The 16,973-nt window shown below is 61.8% G+C and overlaps 1 protein-coding gene across 6 annotated transcripts in view; it reads right to left on the bottom strand.

The window, feature by feature from the left end:
• Positions 1-3,671: 3,671 nt before the first annotated feature.
• TRAPPC9 (trafficking protein particle complex subunit 9) overlaps positions 3,672-16,973 on the bottom strand; it is a 573,855-nt gene continuing 560,553 nt past the window's right edge. For all 6 annotated transcript variants that reach the window (XM_045453562.1, XM_045453564.1, XM_045453567.1 and 3 more), the window contains 2 exons: positions 4,845-5,065; positions 3,672-4,300 (listed from right to left, as the gene is read on the bottom strand). In XM_045453562.1, the coding sequence (XP_045309518.1) occupies positions 4,133-4,300; positions 4,845-5,065 (389 nt within the window). In that variant the 3' untranslated portion in view covers positions 3,672-4,132. The remainder of the gene's footprint in view (positions 4,301-4,844; positions 5,066-16,973) is intronic.

The raw sequence follows: 16,973 nt of genomic DNA, 5'->3' as shown, positions 1-16,973 counted from the left end.
CTCCAGGTCTTCGCTCTGCCCTCCTGCACTCCTAGAAATCCCTTCTTCCTCCCCCACCCCATGCCACCTCCTCCAGGAAGCCTTCCCAGACCCTCCTGCCCACAGGCCCAGCCAGCCGGCCCTTTGGTCTCCCAGGTGCCGCTGCTGCAAGCGGGTTCCATATCCTCAGTCCTGCTGCTGGGCCCTGTACACCTGCCCACCGGCCCACCTGTGGGCGGCGCTGAGTTCCTGGCTGCCTGGGACAGGTGCCCATCTACCTGCTAAGAGCACGGCATTCAGTTTAATCCAGTTAAGCCCCACAGTGTCCTGGGCTCCTTCCTCAGGCTGGGGCAGAGTAAAACCAGGTCTTCCCATGTCCCTCTTCACTGTTTGCCCGGCCCTGGGCAAGTGGCCCCCCGAGCTCAGCAATCCTCGCCAGGGAACTGCTTTGGTTTCCTTCTGAAGGCATCTCTGGACTTGAGCCAAGGATGAACAGCCAGCCTCACATGGTCCCCACCCGTCGGGGTGATGCACCTGTAACAGGTGCACAGGATGGACACCACGAGTGGACCCCCTGCCAGAAGTCCCAGGCTGCCCGGGGACACAAGGCACATTCCCAGACTCTGGCCCAAGGGCCAACTGGCCATTCAGAGAGCACCTACTGTGTGCAGGGCAGCGGAATAAGCCCTTGTCTTGGATCCCCTCATCTGAGCCTCACGGACAAGACGCCTCAGGCAAGGAGCCCAGGAAGCATCTCAGCCGGGACTTGACCCGGGACGAGGCCTCCTGCAGTGGGCTTGTCCATCTGACCTCCGTGGACGGAGCATCTCGGATGGGGAGCCACGGACGGATGGTCACACGGCCCGGGAAGGCGTTTTCTGGTGCCCGAGCAAAGGGCTTTGGCCGTCTGCTGCCAGCAATCCTGCTCCGAGGCCCCAGCCCCTGCCCTGGTGGCCACCTGGGCCTGTGTTCTGTACGGAGCCGTGAGCCTCGGGCAGCCGATGACGTGTAGCACTAACTCCCGCCACCCACGGCATGCCCGCCCCGACTGCCCCGCAGGAGGCCACGGACGGCAGCCCGGACACGGGGTCCCTGGGGCCAGATGCTGCAGGGGGACCCTGTGCCTGGGGAGGAGGCTTGGGCCTGGAGTTTCGGGTCCCTGGGAAGCTCCCCGGCCCCCAGGCCAGCTGATGTAACCCCCCCGCCCCGGCCAGGAGACGAGGCAGCCGGTTCCCTCCCTGGCTTAGCCAGCGAAACAGCCTTCTCACAGCGCCTTCTGATGCCAAGTGCGTGGTTCCCACCCCAGCCAGTTCCCCGCTCCGGCCCTGGCTGGGTGTCCTGCAGGTCAACTTAGCTCTGACGTGAACTACCGGGAGCTAGGTCAAGGGCTCAGTCCCATAAAACGACCGCCACTGCACACACTCTTTGCAAGTCCTGGCCGCCTGTACTTCTGACCAGCCAGCTACAAACTGGGGTTCCCATGACCCCCTCCTCAGGTCCCAGGGCAGCTCACAGAACCCAGGGAGATGCTGCTTATGTTTACCGGCTTATTATAGGAGATATTACAAAGAGTACAGATGAATGGCCAAATCAAGAGGTGCACAGGGGAGGTCTGGAAGGGTCCGGGGCTGTCCCCTGAAGCTGGGGTGACCCCCCTCCAGCACGTGGATGTGTTCACCAAACAGGAAGCTCTCTGGAGCCTAGAGTTCAGGGAGTTTTGCAGAGGCTTCGTCTCACGGGAACAACGGGTCCTTAACTCAAGCTCCAGCCCCTCTCTGCCACCACCCACCTGATGGAGGGGGTGGGCCCGAAAGTTCCAAGCTTTTAGTCATTCTGGGTCTTTCTGGTGACCACCTCTCATTAGAACAAAAACACGCCTATCACCCAGGGAATCCAAGGGACGTAGGAGGCCTGAGTCAGGAAGTGGGGGCAGCGGCGGGATATCATTGCTATGCCACACCCAGCCCGTCTCAGAAAATGGCCTTGGGCAAGCCCCCACTCCCTATCCCTGCCTCCAAGATTCCGGGGAACGTCCAGCGCCCCGGGGACAACAGGGAAGCATTGGCTGCCGATCTGGTAGTGCCTGGCAGGCGGGCAGCAGGAACCAACTCCGGGGGATGGAGTATACGCGCAGGCTGGGGGGCCCCGAGGCAGGCGCTCTCTTGCTACTATGTTCCATCACTTGCCCTTTCCCTTCCCTTTGACCCTCACTCTCCACGGGGCTGGGGGTGGGGGTGGGGGCTCCTCCTAGACATGCTGCTTGGGCTGATTCCTGTCTCAGGGCTTGCTGCGGGGACTCAGACACGGACCCTTCCTGGGTCGGCCTCTGCCGAAAAGCTGAGGCTTCCTCCTGCCTGGGAGATTGGAGGCGGGGGGTAGGGGTGGGGCTGCTCAGAGCAGAGCTCAGTGAGAGACGTGTCCTGTGAGGGTGGACACTGAGGAGCCGGGCACGGGCCACCACGGTCCCCACGGAAGCTTCGTGCGATCTCAGTCAGGTGCCCCTCCCCTGGGCGGCACGGGCCTGCAGGGCAAGGCTGGGCTCTGGCCCCACTCACCCTCATGGGAGCCGCTAAGCAGCCTGACCTCAGGGCCTGGGCCTGGACGCACATCCTCAGGGTGAAGTGTGGGGGTAGGCGGCCCCTCCTGGCGGTCTCCTGGGTGCCGAGGGCTGCAGCAGGAGGGAGGACCCCTGTGGGGTTCTCATCCCACTCGGCCACCTCCTGCCATGTGCTCCAGGCACGTGGAGACTCAGTTCCCCACCCCACCCCCCCATGAGGGGGATGGTGCCCCTGGGCCCAGGGTAGTTGGGGAACGCACAGCAGGGCCACGTGTCCCAGCCATGCTTGGCACAGGGGGGCACTGACCAGATGGCCTCTTATGAGGTGGGGCCTGTAAAGTTCTCCCCACCCCGAACCCGCAGCTTTGATCGGGACCAGGGGGCTCTAGACCCCCTCAAAGAGCACCCACCTCTCAAGTCACAGGGTCCCCCTGGGTCAACGCACCAGGCCTTCCTCCTGGACGGGTGACGGGTGACCGTCCTTTCTCCTCTGTCCCTGAGGGTGAATCAGTGCCATATCCGCTGTCTGGGTGGCCTCGTGGAAATGGGGTGGCCCCAGAGTCCCGCCCAGAGAGCGATGTGTGGCAGACAAAAAGCAATGCTGGTGGGGCAGAAGTGGGGCGCTGGGGCCTGCCAGGCAGGGAGGGCTGCAGGTGGCAGGGGGTGGGTGGCCCCGAGGGAGCGAGGAAGAGGGGAGTCCTAGGGGAGAGCCGCCCTCACCAGCCAAGGGCTGCCGTGGCCTCAGCAGGGCTTGTCCCCTGGGGCCAGGGACGCCCAGACCAACCTATGCCCGCTGTCACTCCCGAACGTCCTCTGAGGGAGTGGAAGGGGAGAAAGGAGAGGATGTGGTGTGGATCCCATGAGAGAAAGTGGGAGGCCGAGACGGCCAGAGCTGTGGAGAGGGGCCCAAGTCAGTGCTGTGACAGGGGCCGGGGACCCAGGCCCAAGGAGCGCATGCACAGGGCAGGGCTGGGGTCGAAGAGACAGACAGACACAGACCCGACCGCGTGGGCCACCAGCCATGTGTGACATGGGGATTTCTGTTCCTTGTCCCTACCGGAGTTGGGGGCTGACGGGCTGGGTGGGTGGCCCCCTGACCACACTGGACGAGCAGATGCGTGGATACAGGCGGAGCAGCAGAGAAGCAAGGCGGGCCTTTTATTGGAGAACTTGTCACAGACACACAGACACGCAGGCCTGGCCGGGGAATGGCTCTGGGCCCCCCGACGTCGGCCTGCTGGGGGCAGACTCCCTCCAAGCCGTCTCTCCTGCCGGGGCTGCCTCAGGGGGCTCCCTGCCTCACGGGTGCCATCTTTTTCTCCTGGCTGGGTTGTGATCCCCAGGTCCCGGCAGCAGGTGCAGGGACCCCGGGGCCCGGGCCAGGTGGGTGCTGCGCTCTGGGGTTTGGTTAATGCCAGGCTCCAGCGGAGGGTCCTGCTGGCCAGTCCAGGAAGGGGTGAGGCTGCCGTGTCTGGGGTGCAGGAGAGAGGGGAGGAAGAGTAGGGGCCGAGACTAGGGCCGGGTGGAGGGAAGGCGGGGGGCAGGCAGGGCCAGCTGCGCCCACAGGAACAGGGACCCCGAGGGGGCGGGAGGGGCTCAGGCCTGTGCGTCCAGGGCCCGCACGTGCACGCTGGGCAGGCAGAACCAGGATGGCGGCAGCTCCTTGCTCGCACTGTCCTGGTGGAAGTGGATGTGGAGGAAGAAGTCACCCGTGTACAGGAAGAGCAGGGCTCCGAGGCAGGCCGACTGGCCTGAGGGCTGCACCTGTGGGGAAGAGGGAGCAATGTCAGCCCAGAGCAGCACAACACCCAATGCCACCAGGAGACCCCTGAACCTGCCTGGAAGTGGGGGCAATGGGGTGGGGGGGAGGGCCCCCCCAAGGGCTTCCCTGCTGTGCTCCCCCAAGCAGGTGGCTGTCCCTCTCTGAGCCTTAGCTTCTGGCTTTGGAAGGAGCATAGCACTTCCCTCCCTGGACCATCCGGGGGTGCCGGCAGGGTGGGGAGTGGCTGGGGTGAGGTGTCATTTCAGGGGCGTGAGGGCTGCTCTCAGTGGACTTCCCCAGTTTTCCTGGGCCGCAGGCTGCCGTGAAGCAGGGGGCGCTGACCGAGAGGGGCAGGGGCCGGAGATGGCGGCAGTAAGGCCCCAGGTCTCGCCATCCTAGTTCACGGCCAGGACTCAGTACACAGAGAAGTGAGCTACGTGAGGCCCACAGTGAGTCAGGGAAGTCCCCATCCCCACCAGGGGAAGGCAGGGGGCACCGGGACAGTGGCCGTGGGGGCCGCTCTGGGGCTCACAGACCGCCACGCACCGCGTCAAGGTAGAAAGTGCTGGAGCCCACGAAGGAGACGGCGTCATGCAGGTCGTAGTTGTGCACGCCATTCTGGTGGTCCTGGAAGGGGGCCACGGTGAGGGCGAAGGGCCCCACGCTGCGCGGGCTCTGGTTGGTCAGCCGCACCTCCAGACGCACAGGGTCGCCCACCCGGCAGGCTGCAGCCTCACAGTCACATGGCTGTCCGTCCACCAGCACATCTGCAAGGGTCACAGGACATGAGAATGTCAAGGGCACCGCCCAGCTGGCCTTGCCAGCCAGCCAGCCAGCCAGCCAACCACCCATCCATCCATCTGTCCATGCGTCCATCCATCCATCCGTCCATCCATCCATCCATCCGTCCATCCATCCATCCACCCCCTCACTTGTTCCCCCACGAACGCAGCCAGCCCCTCCGTGTAGGCTGAGTGCTGGGACACAGACATGTGGCCCGGTCCTTGCCATCCTGATGTGCAGGCTGGAGGAGACAGGTGTGGGCACCAGATCTGTAACCCAGAGGGTGTGTGCCACGCTGGAGGGGCCCCGGGTCATTTAGGGGTCTCCCAGATGCTCCTGCCTGAAAGGGCTGAACCATGATGGCAGCCCATGGGGGCTCCTGCAGGTGAGAGAGACTCAGAACCGCAGGGCAAGACTGTGGCAGGGGTGGCGCACGGTGTTTGTAAGATGAACAGCCAGTAGGCACCTGGCCGGGCCTCTGCCACACACATTGTTGATTCACACGCAGAAGGGCCTGCCCAGCTTCCCCCAGACACCCCAGAGGTGACAGGATGCCAGCTGGGGAAAGGTCTGGAACCCAAGGAGCAGAGCAGGGATTGGGGGGCAGCAGTGCGGGGGAGAGGGGGGTGGGGGCCGGTGGACTGGAAGGTGCCGTGCTGGGACCCCTAGCCTCCTGGAGCGCCCAGCACATCCCAGTGGGATGATGGGAGGGGCGATCTGGGGGACCTGCCTGGAGGCAGGGGTCAGGGGCACAGTATGGGATCTGAGCAGGAGACGTTCTCAGGACAGGCAGATAAGGGGAGAGCAGACCCCAAGGAGAACCCCCGTGAAGACGAGGCAGAGACTGGGGGCCGCAGCACGAGAAGCTGCAAGACGCAGGAAGGAGCCTTCCCCAGGGCCTCCGGCGCGGAGCACAGCCCCGCGGCACCGTGACTTCGGCCTTCCGGCCTCCAGACCCTGCTGCGTGGAGCCCACAGGTGGTAACTTCTCACGGTGGCCCTAGACGCCGACACGGCGGGTCAGGAGATCGTGGGGGTCAGGGAGGGGGTCCTAAGGCTGCATCGGGACCTTGTATCACCCGGTACCAGTGCGGCTGCCAGCCCGCCTCACCGACCTCTCCCTGTCACGTCCACGGGCACACGGAGGAGTGACGTGACCGCGACCCGCGGGTGTGCACGTCCTCACGCGTGAGGACTGCTTGGAGCCACAGAAGCGCTCCCGCCCACCCTGCAGTGTAACGATTCCTCACGTGCTCATGAGCGTGACCCCGTCATCGCCACTTCCCACGGCGGGGGCCGGCTGGGGTCGCCAGGTGGCCGTGGCGAAGACCCTCCTGCCCGGCAGCCGGGGGGCCTGGGCATCCACACGAGGCTGATTCCTCACTCGGGGTCCTGGAGGCGCAGGCTTGGGGGAAGGTCAGGGTGGCCTGCCCTCGAATGGAGCGGGGGGGGGGAGATCCTCCCTCCAGGGCGAGTGCGGTCCTCAGGGAGCGTGTGCATCTGTGCAGCTGACCATGCGTGGCCAAGCCAGGGCTCGGAGTGCGTGAGCGTGTGCGTGTGTGTGTGTAAGAGCGTGCAAGTTATGGGTGGGAGTGTGTAAGTATTGCGTGGGGGGAGCATGCATGTGTGTGTGTATGAGTGTGCATGGGAGTGCAAGTGTGCATGCGAGTGACAGTGTGGGTGTGCGTATGAGTGTGCATGAGTGGGAGTATGCGTGTGAGAGTGTGGGTGTGGGTGGGGTGAGTGTGCGTGAGGGGCAGCGTGTGTGTGAGTGTGGACAGAGAGGGGGCGCGCCTGGACGGGCTCCACGGGCAGCTGGGTGGGGGGAGGGAGCTGCGGGTCCAGAACCCCCCACGTTTCCCACCAAGTCCGTTCTTCCAGCAAAGCCTTCTGAGATGAAGTGCCCCCCACATGCTTTGTTTCTTGAGAATCACAAGCTTTTACGACACGTTATGGAAAACTTGGGAAGTTCATAGAAACAGAACTCATTTTCTGATAAGCCCCCATAATCCCAGCCCTTCCCCCAGCCACACTCAGCGTCACGGTGCCGACTTCCACGTGTCTTCAGTACCGTGGCCCGGTAGCTGCTCTCTGGGACCACGGAACATAAGCGTGTTCCACATGTTGATGTTTCCGTGAGCACATTTTCAAAGCCTGCAGGGGATTCCATTAAAGCAATAAACTAATCTACCCACCCAGCCCCACGCAGGCCGTGTCCACTTTTTCGGTATATAAATATCCCCGATGTACACATTTTTATACTGAGCTCTGTCTGGATTCCTGCCTCACGTTCCTGGGATACAGTGTCGGGCATGGACACGAGTGAAAATGTCTCTGAGAGTGTGGGTGTGGGGCGCCAGTGGAGACTGACCTCCAGGAAGCCCCAGGGCCCGCCCCTTGCCCACCCCACGTCCCCAGGAGGAGAACCCACTCCCTGCCGCCCACCCCAGATCACTGGATAACATTCACTCGCTCAAATGTTCGCCACCCGCCCCACAAGTCCCGCTAGCACCTGCAGCGAAGGTGACAGGAGCAGAGAAATGCGCAAGTCCCAGCCTTCAGAAAGTTCTCAGTCCAGACAGGCAGGCCACGAGCTGGGCCACGCGGAGCCACACAGCCAGGTGTGCAACGGTGGGCGGGGGGGGGGACGGGGGGCGGCTGCTACACGGCCTGGAGGACAGGCTGTCACCAAGTGCAGGCACAGGCCAGCCCGGTAACCCTAACTAACGTCTGCTCAACACTGAACTGGACGTGACCCGGCACCACCTAAACGTCTCGAATCAAATGGGGAAAATGGAGGGAGCAGGTGTCAGGGCGTCGCGGTTGGCGGTTCCATTAAGGGAAAGACGCGATCATGTACGAATCAGCGAAGGGTGGCTGGCTCATTACATCTCTGCTCTTTTTTTCCTTGCAGAGAATTGTGTGGGTCGCGGGCGTGCTAGGGCAGCTGAGGACTGGCCTCTGGCTCATCTGCAGAGCAGCCCCCAGCCCGCCTATGGGTGCTGTTAACCCTTCCCTGGCCTCCAGCTCTGTCTGCCTTCCGCCCCCCACCCTGGCAGGGGACAGGGGAGACAGGGCTCCACACGCAGCTACTGGTGGTGACCTTCCCTTCCCTCAGCACTCTCCAGAAGGAGCAGGGACTTGTGGCCAGGCCAGGGCAGCAGGGGTGGGGGACGGGCCCCTGGCTAAGCAGCGGGCTGGGCTGGGGTGTCAACTTTGCCTTGACCCTTCATCCTGGGAGCGGCCTCTGCCCACCTGAGTGTCCTTCACCTCATCTGCAAAGCTGGGATACTGATCCCGGCCTCAGAGGCCTGGGGTAGGGCTGAGGACCAGAGAGAGAACAGAAGACCTAGCCAGGCCTTCCCTGCCCTGGTCTGATGTGAGCAGTCCCCGCTGGGCCCCCAGATCTTTGGCTCTTACTCGTAGATGTGACTGCTGGGCCCCTGGGAAACAGGCTGTGGCCCTCCAGAGGGGCAGGACCCACCTGTCTTGCCACCTGCTGGGTCTTCCCTTACAGGGTGACAACTGTCCCTGTCATCCTGGCCTGAGGGCTGTGTCCTCCCTCACAGGGTGACAACTGTCCCCACCATCCTGGCCTGAGTGCTGGGAGTCCTGCACCCAGAAAACCCCTGGTACCAGGCAAACTGGGAGCGCAGGGTGTGCTCCCCCCCCCAGACCTGGCACCCATAATGACTGCCAGGGTCAAATTAGGGAACTTCTGTGCTCAGAAAGCAGCTGTTTCCTTCCTTTCTGCAGTCCAGCATCTCAGATCCGGGCACCAAACCTTCCCAGGTCACTGGGAGGACACAGAGGGGCAGAGCAGAGGGCTGTAGTTCTCTGAGAGAAGGACAGGCTTCCTGAATCGAGAAGGGTGGTGAGGCCGGTCTCCCCTGGGACCCGGGGGTCGGGGGCTGTTTCAGAAACCTGCTGAAGATAAGCCCAAAGATGCTGGGGATGTGGAGGATGCTGGCTGTGCTCAGGTGGGGTCTGTAACCCCACTGGCACTGCTTCCCCAGCACACGCCGGGCTCTGGCTCTGAACTGGGCCAGCTGTGTCCCGTCCTGGGAGGAGGGCCCTTCTGGGCACAGCGGGCAGAGGCAGCTGGGACCAGAGGAGAAGACTGAGCTTTCCGCCAGTGGTTCATGGGACTCACCGGGAAGGGGATGGGGTTGGATAACTAAATACTTCTCAAAGGCGAGCTGTTCTGGAGTCATTCCTAACGTGCCAGGGAGGGGACGAAGACCACCCAGTCACCGCGGGCCTGTGGCACATGCTGGGCTCAGCTCCAGCTTCTCGGTTCGAGTCCTGTCTGCAGAGGCCCCTGTGAAGGCCTCCCCGCCAGGTCAGCCCGCTGCCCTCACACGGGGAAGGCGGGTGCAATGTCTACCCGTTCACGGCAAGACTGGGACCTTGAGAGCCTGGGACTGCGGCAAGACTGCGACAAGGAGCTCCCGCTCTGTGTGCACAGTGGACCGGCCAGCCGGCCCCCTGCAGGTGGGCGGGGACACCAGCGTGTGTGATGTGTCCCACGCAGGCGGCACGTCCCCACTCGAGTGTCCCCCACGACCACCATGGTGCCTTTCTATGGCATGTGGGGTGGGCTCATCTGGTGTCGGCGTGAGTGGGGCCTAATTTCCCCCCTTGACCTCCAGGGCCACCTGCCCCACTTCCCCCCACACTGGTGGGGACACCCCCCACGTCCCTCTGCAGGCGGGGTGGGGTGATCCTGCCGTCTACCTCTGCACCCGCCACTGCCTGCCTTCTCTGAGCCTCGGCTTCTGCTCTTTTAGGTGGGACAGCAGAACACGTTTCGGGGGCTTTTGTGAGAATCGGGTGCGTGTGAGCGGAGCTGGGGGTGCACAGTGGCCTCAGGGCTGGTCTGACTGGTGCTGTTACCACCGTGACTGGCACCCACGCTGGGGTACAGGTCGGGCCCGTGGGGCTGTCACACCACTGCAGACTCCCCAGCACCCTCCTTCACCCAGAGGACTGGGTGCCGCTGGGGAGCAGGGCCTTGGCAGCGAGGGGCTAGAAGCCAGCGACAGAAGGGACAGACGCGCAGCCTGTGAGGCCGCATGGCCGGGACCCAGAACGTCCCAGCCTCAGGGAAGCGGAGCCCTGGGAGGGGCCAGCCCACAGGGCGCCCACCTGCCCCCCCACCCTGTGCCAGCGACAGGTGCCTGGCAGCTGTGCACGGGGCACCCCCACCTGGGAGCAGAGAGTAGGACAGACAGGTCTCCGGCTTTGGAGGGTCCCACCTTCCAGAACCCTGAGTCTGCTTTGCTGCCACAGGGATGGTGTGGAGACAGAATAACACCCCTCTAAAGATGTCCACATCATAATCCCTGGGACCTGTGGAATATGTTCCCTCGCGTGACAAAGGCACTTTGTGGCTGTGATGAGGTTAGGGATCCTGAGACGGGGAGATGATCCTGGAGTATCGGGTGGGCCTGATGTCATCACAGGGGCCCCGCCTTGCACCTGATGGTCACACGGAGGCCACTCCACCTCGGCACCCACACCCAGCCCATTGGCACGACCGCTGGTCAGTGGCCACCACTCCCTTCTCCACCCTAGCCCTGGCCAGCTTCCTGGCAGGCCTCCCTATGTCCACACTTCCTGTTCTACCCTTTTCCACACAACAGTCAAAGGGATGGTGTAAAAATGCCATTTGATCTTGTCACCCCCTTGGTTGACCCTTGGCTGGCCTGTGGCTTCTCTTTATACTCAGAATGAAAGGGAGGTTCGATCAGACCATGGCTACTGACCCTGGCTTCCCAGGCCCTGCGTGGCTCCAGCCAGGGTCCCCCACTTCCTGCTCTAACCACACGACCTCCTTCCTGCCCCTCCAGCATGCCCGGCATGCACCTGCCCTGGGCTTCTGCACCTGCTACCCTTGCCACCTTGGCCCTGTCCTCAGGCCATTTCGGACCACTCAGTGAAAAGTCTTCCTATCCTTTTTCCTCTTCACGACCCCTCCATCACCCTCGACATCTTATCTCTTGTTTACCCATTTGTTTAATATTAACTGTGTTCCTTCTTCCCTGGGCACTCCGGGAGAACTGGCACCTGCCGTGTCCCCAGCCCACCAGGCCAGGCGGGCACTCGCTGTTTGCTATCTGTGGGGTGACTGAGAGGCTGGATGAAGGAGTGCATGTGTGCGCTTTGGGGCTGGCCACGCCCTGCCCCCTTGAGGCCCCCAGTCACTTGTCCGTAACTTGTGACTCAGGGAGACTGGGCCACGTCCCTGAAGTGCCCTGTGGGGAGGACATTCAGATCAACCTGCCACTTCCTGGCTCCGGGTCCCTGACTCGTCCACCAAGCTTTCGTGGAGGACATTATTCATGCAGGAGAATCTCATGTTGTAAGAAATCTCCTGGGAGCAGATTAGTCTCTTCCCTCAAAGCATTAAATCGGGTCCACCTTCTCCCTCCGCCCCCGGCCCTGCTTCTCCTTCACTTTTAATACCAGCCAGAGTCACGGACTTAATTTTGTCTGGCCCAGAATTCTTCCCGAAACCGCTGCCACGTTTATACTACAGCACGTCCCCGGGCTCTGGCAGAAGCACAGGCTATAAATAGAAGCAGGGATGAGGGAAGGGCCCCGGGGGGCCCACTCTGGAGAGGCGCGAGGAGGAAGAAGCTGCTGGTGCCAGCCTGCTCTTTGGCCGAGGGCAGCCACCGTTGGGTGGGGGTTGAGGTGCGGAGCGAGCCACGAGATGGGGGAGAGGTGAGCACCCCGGGTGGGGGTAGGAATCTGGTGTTGCCCCACCTGCTGGTGTCTTACTTGGGGCCAAGCCCTCGACTGGCAACCTCCTGTCCCTACTGGAGGGCACACAGAGTGGTGTGACTATTGCTAAGGGACCCTGAGGTGCAGGAAGCTGATGCAGCTGCCAGGGCCTGGGCCCAACGGCCTGGCCCCTGGAGAGCCTGCTGTGGGCCAGTGAGGTAAGCAGGGGCTGCCCCCAAGTCCCCAGGGGAGACCGCCCGGACGGGGAGCCCGTCATCCAGGTCTCAGAATCGGCATGAGAGTCCGGGGTCCCGCTTCTGGGACAGGTCTCTGCCCTCCAGCGTCAGTTTCCTATCTCTCCCCAGGAGGGGCCGGAGCATCTCTGCTTGGCCACGAAGGCTCCCGGGAGGCAGACACGGGGCTAGTTTAGGTCCCTGCCTGGGTTCCTGTCAAACGCTGACTCTGCTGAGCTCTGCTCCAGTTTGCAAGTGGTGCCAGGAAGGAGCAACCTGTTCCTGGTGCCTTGGAGATGTGGAGGTACGGTCCTGGGGATGCACCAATCTACTGCGTGCATTTCACCCCAGAAGTTTCCATGATCCGAAGAAGCCTAGAGAAGGTGGAAAGCGCAGTGGAAGGGGCTTGTCCCGACTTGGCCCCTGCAGCCAGGCCTCCAGTACGCCTGGCACTGGCTTCCCTATTTTTGTTGGTTCCTCGAGCACCCGCTGTATCCTAGCTGGGGCTCGACGGCTCCACGGTGTTGTCTCATTCAGTGCCCGGAACAACCCGCCGGGCCGGCACCCTCGCTGGTGCGGACAGTCTCGGGAGCTGGCCCTGCTGCGTGGTGGGCTGGGCCGAGCTCCCCCTGCACCCCTGCACTCCAGAGCTTTACTGAAATAGACTTCACAGACCCCACGGCTCTTCCATTTACAGGGGACAATTCAATGTTGTTAGTACATTTCCAGAGCTGTGCAGCCATCACCACGGATGATTTGAGGATGTTCTCATAGCTCCAAGAAGAACCTCCATTCCCTTAGCCTCACCCCCCCCCCAACGCTCCCCCAGCCCTGAATGACCACCGACCAACTTCCTGGCTCTTCTGGACTTCACCAGGAGGAGAATCACGCATATGTGGTCTCTGTGTCTGCCTGGTTTCACTCAGCATCCTGCTGTCAAGGGTCATCCTTCCTACCACAGGACAGGGCTCCCGTGTGGACACACCACACCTTGTTCATCTGTCCATCCGTCTGTCACCAACATTTCGGTTGTGTCCACTGACGTCTGTCAGGAGCAGCGGTACCGTGGACTCCTGTGGGCACGGTCTGCGTGGATGCAGGTCTTTGTCACCCCAGGGCACATACCTCGGAGTCGAGTCGCCGGGTCACATGGGGACTATATTTAACCCGAGGAGCCAGCAGGCTGCTTTCCGCAGCAGTGGGACTGTTTCACACTCCCACCCGCAGTGCACGGGGTTCTGGTTTCTGCATAGCCTCCCAACACCTGCTGTTGTGGCCTTTCTGGTTCCAGCCACCCTAGTGGGGATGAAGGAACATTTCCCGATGGTTTCCTGGGTATTTCTGGTTTGGCCACGTGTGGTCATGCCGCACCGGCCCTTGCTGCCCCAAGGGGTGGGTGGGTGTTCCGAAGGGCTCTTTTGTGAAGTCGTTACTCAGCCTGCATAGCTGTGAGAACCTTCTGGAATCCCAAGCCCTTAGCTCCCACTCCTCCCGGAGCCCAGGACCAGACCCTGGGACAAGCAGGGACCGAGAGTGTGGCTGCAGGCGAGGGGCAGGTTGGAAGCGGGGGTCACAGAATTGCAGGGGGACCTCCGCGAGGAGAATGATCCCGAGGATGCACAGGTCAGAGGTAGGCAGGCAGGCAGGCAGTCAGGCTCGGCTGCGAGGCCCACGGTTGTCTGTCCGGTCTGCTCTGTGCAGAGAGGCTGTGTGAGGGGTCACGGGCAGGGGTGTGCTCCTGGCCAATCAGGAGACATCTGCTAACCAGCTGTGAACAGCCCTGGGGGTTCCGACCCACAGTAGACTTTTCAAAAGAGCACTTCCTGGCCGTGCTGTGTCCCGAGTGTCTGGCTTTCTGGGTCTGGGATGGCGCTGAGCATATAATGGCGATGTGCCCGCGTCCACAGTCTCACCCAGAGCAGGCAGCACAGAGGAGCAGGGAGGGCAGGAGAGGAAGCTGGGGCGGGACCTCCTGAAATACCAGTCTGCCCCAAGATCATGTGCAAATCACAAGGGTCGATCTCTTGCTCAACTGGCTTATGTGACAACCGGCTCATTTCTCCTTTAGGACCAGGCTCCCATGGCCAGCTGAGCTCAAACTCCCAGCAAGGACGCCCTCCCCGCCCTCCCCCCACAACTCGCCTCTCCCTGCCTTTGCTGACGGTAAGAGATGGGATGGCCAGGTAGACTTTAGGCACAAGTGTCTAATTTGGGATAAAGAAAAATTCAAGGACGTAAGAACAAAGCCATAGACACCAATTAGGTGAAGACCCAAGAACAGCTGAGGTGTCTCAGGTTTTGGAAGTTAAAGTAGACGCGAAACTTCAACTTCACAGGACACACGTTTTTCTCGTCCACATAAATTTGGGGTGGGCCTACATTTTACAGTCACATTTGATTCAGGTGAGGCGTGGCTCGGGCATTAATTGAGAAGCTTTGTCACTCTTTAAATGAAGCGGAAGAACTTCAAGTGGACAGACAAGTGAACCCTGGGATGGGAGGAGAGGTAAGGTGAGGCCCCGGGTTGCACCCTCCTCCCTGGCAGCAGCTGGGCGGCTGTCCTGGGGCACATCTAGCAGGCAACTCTGCAGTTTCCAAGAATCCAGTAAAAAGTGGAGAATTTTCTCTAATGCCAATGTACTAGTCAACTGCCATATCTTTCCTCTTTACCAACAAGAGCCAAGTAACTGACCTTTTCTCTTTGGCTGTTAGGAAGCCCAGAGCCAATGGTGTACCAATCTAGACCACCACGTCGGCCCTCAGTGAGCCGTGTTGTAGTCTATACACGTACACACACCCTCTCCTACAGGTCTTGACCAATTATGCCAAATACGGTCCCTTTAGTCGAAGTATTTTCGGTTCAATTTTGCTGCTTTCTTGTATATTGAGAGAGGATTTAGAAAAGAGGTTAGAAGCATGGACACGCCCAGAAGGGGGGGTGATGGTGTTTGGGACAAGGGTATTGTGCCCAGAAAGGCCGTGCACAGCCTGGGGAGGGGGTGACAGACCACACAGCCCCCTCGCTGTTGCTGCGGCTCTGTGAGCCTCCAGCACTGGGGGAAGCGAGTCTTTCCGTCGGGTGTGCTGCTCGGACGGAGCTGGCCGGAGATGGACAGTGGCCGGCAGGAGGAGGGCCAGCTTGTCTGCCCAGAACCACAGTGCTGTTTTCAGAGAGCTCAGCTCCCGGGGTTCCTGTGGGTCACGGGGCTGGAACACAGGCTCTCTCTGCCCCCATCAGCGACTGTCAGGGTGTGCACCAGATGAGGCCGGAGCTTTGCTCTCAATCCACCAAACGGCATGCATTTTTACCAGTTATTGAGGTAGCTAATTAGTTCATAAACCAGAATGCCTCCTCCTCGGCATCCAGGGAGGGAGCCTGTTCAAGGCCCACACGTGTAATTACCCTCAAGTGGAGAACAGCTCCTGAGGAGCCGTTTGGCTCTCTTGGGTAAATAATTTACTTTTACAACTTTTCATTAAAGATTAAAGGGAATTAAATTAAAATTAAGGCGGGTTGGACTGGCAGAGGAGGTCCGTGCCACTCAGAATTCTCTCACCGAGAGGCTCTCTGGCCTCCTGAGCCCGGCCAGGGCGTCCAGTGCTGTGGGGGGCTCAGGGGGCGGAGTCCAGGGTAGGGGTGGGGGCGAACTCTGGCAGGAAGGGAGCGCTGCCCCCAGCAGACAGGTCTCGGGCTGCATCCTGGCGCGGCCCGCGGCTGCCTGTGGACCGCGGCGAACCACCGCCTCGAACACAGGGAGAAACACGCGTCCCCAACACCGCACACCGGTCTGGGGTCCCAGCCGCAAACACCCTCCACAGCCTCCAGGCCGGTGCCCTCAGGCCACACAGGTAGATGGCAGAGCTCAGATGCCAAGCAGAGGGCCAGGTGAGCCCCTTCAGAAGCTGCTTCCTCAGCTGAATGCGGGCACCACGCCCGCACCACCTGGCACATGGAGTGGAGGAGACACACGTGGGCGAGGGCGGAGCCTGACCAACGGGCATAGGGGCCTGGGGCAGAGGACCGCAAGGCAGTGGCTCGGAGCATACGGACACGGCTACCTCGGTGGCAGAGGCTGTAAGTAAGGGCAGAGCCCCAACCCGGGTCTCCCAGGCACCAGAGCCGGTGCATACCCCTCGCCCGAGGGCTCCATGCTCACGGCGGTGCCTGCAGCTGTCTGCGCCCACCCTGCCGTCTGTGCTGGGCTCCTGTTTCCTTTCACTGGCACGCAACCTCCCAGCTCTGCATCTCAAAGCCCTGCTCATACGCCCCCTCCACCAGGGAGCCCTCCCTGCTCTTCCCTCAAGGAACACTTGCTTGAACTTGAGGAGGTTCTGGTGGCAGAGGCCGTCCGGGTATTCACCAAGCCATGCCCTTTCCTCCTGGGCACACAGCAGCGAGTGTGAACACAGGACTGAGTCCTGCTCAGGGCACAGCTGGGGAAATGACACCCCCCAAACCTGGCCCACAAACACATCCGTCCCACAATCCGCATCTCCACGGAGAGGACTAGAAGTGGAGAGAGGGGCCACAGAAGGGGCAGAACTGGGGTCCCCCATGGAGCTCCAGTAAGGCCCCCCTAGAACAGCATGAACCCTAAACACAATAAGGTTGGTGTGAGGTCCCTGAAAGCTGCAGCTGTCACAACACCGAGCCGTGACAGCCACAGGCCTCCAGCGCTCACGTGCCCAAGCTCCCGGCACTCGGGAGCATGGCTCGGAGGCCTCGCTGGGTGCACTGCAGCTGGGTCCCCGCTCCTTCCCAGGGGAGAGGGAACACACCGGCCGAGGGAGAGGAGCCTCCAGTGAGCCCGCCCCCTTCAACCGCCTGGATTTGGACACGCTGAGACAACCGGAGATCAAAGGGGAGAAAACCACGGAGGACGTGCCTCCTGGCTGGTAGCATTACGCAAAGACGGCTGAGAAGAGCAGAG

The sequence above is a fragment of the Leopardus geoffroyi genome, chromosome C3 (assembly GCF_018350155.1).
Source record: "Leopardus geoffroyi isolate Oge1 chromosome C3, O.geoffroyi_Oge1_pat1.0, whole genome shotgun sequence".
Classification (NCBI taxonomy): domain Eukaryota; kingdom Metazoa; phylum Chordata; class Mammalia; order Carnivora; family Felidae; genus Leopardus; species Leopardus geoffroyi.
Note: the sequence above shows the minus strand (reverse complement) of the source record. Positions and strands in the feature narration are given on the sequence as shown.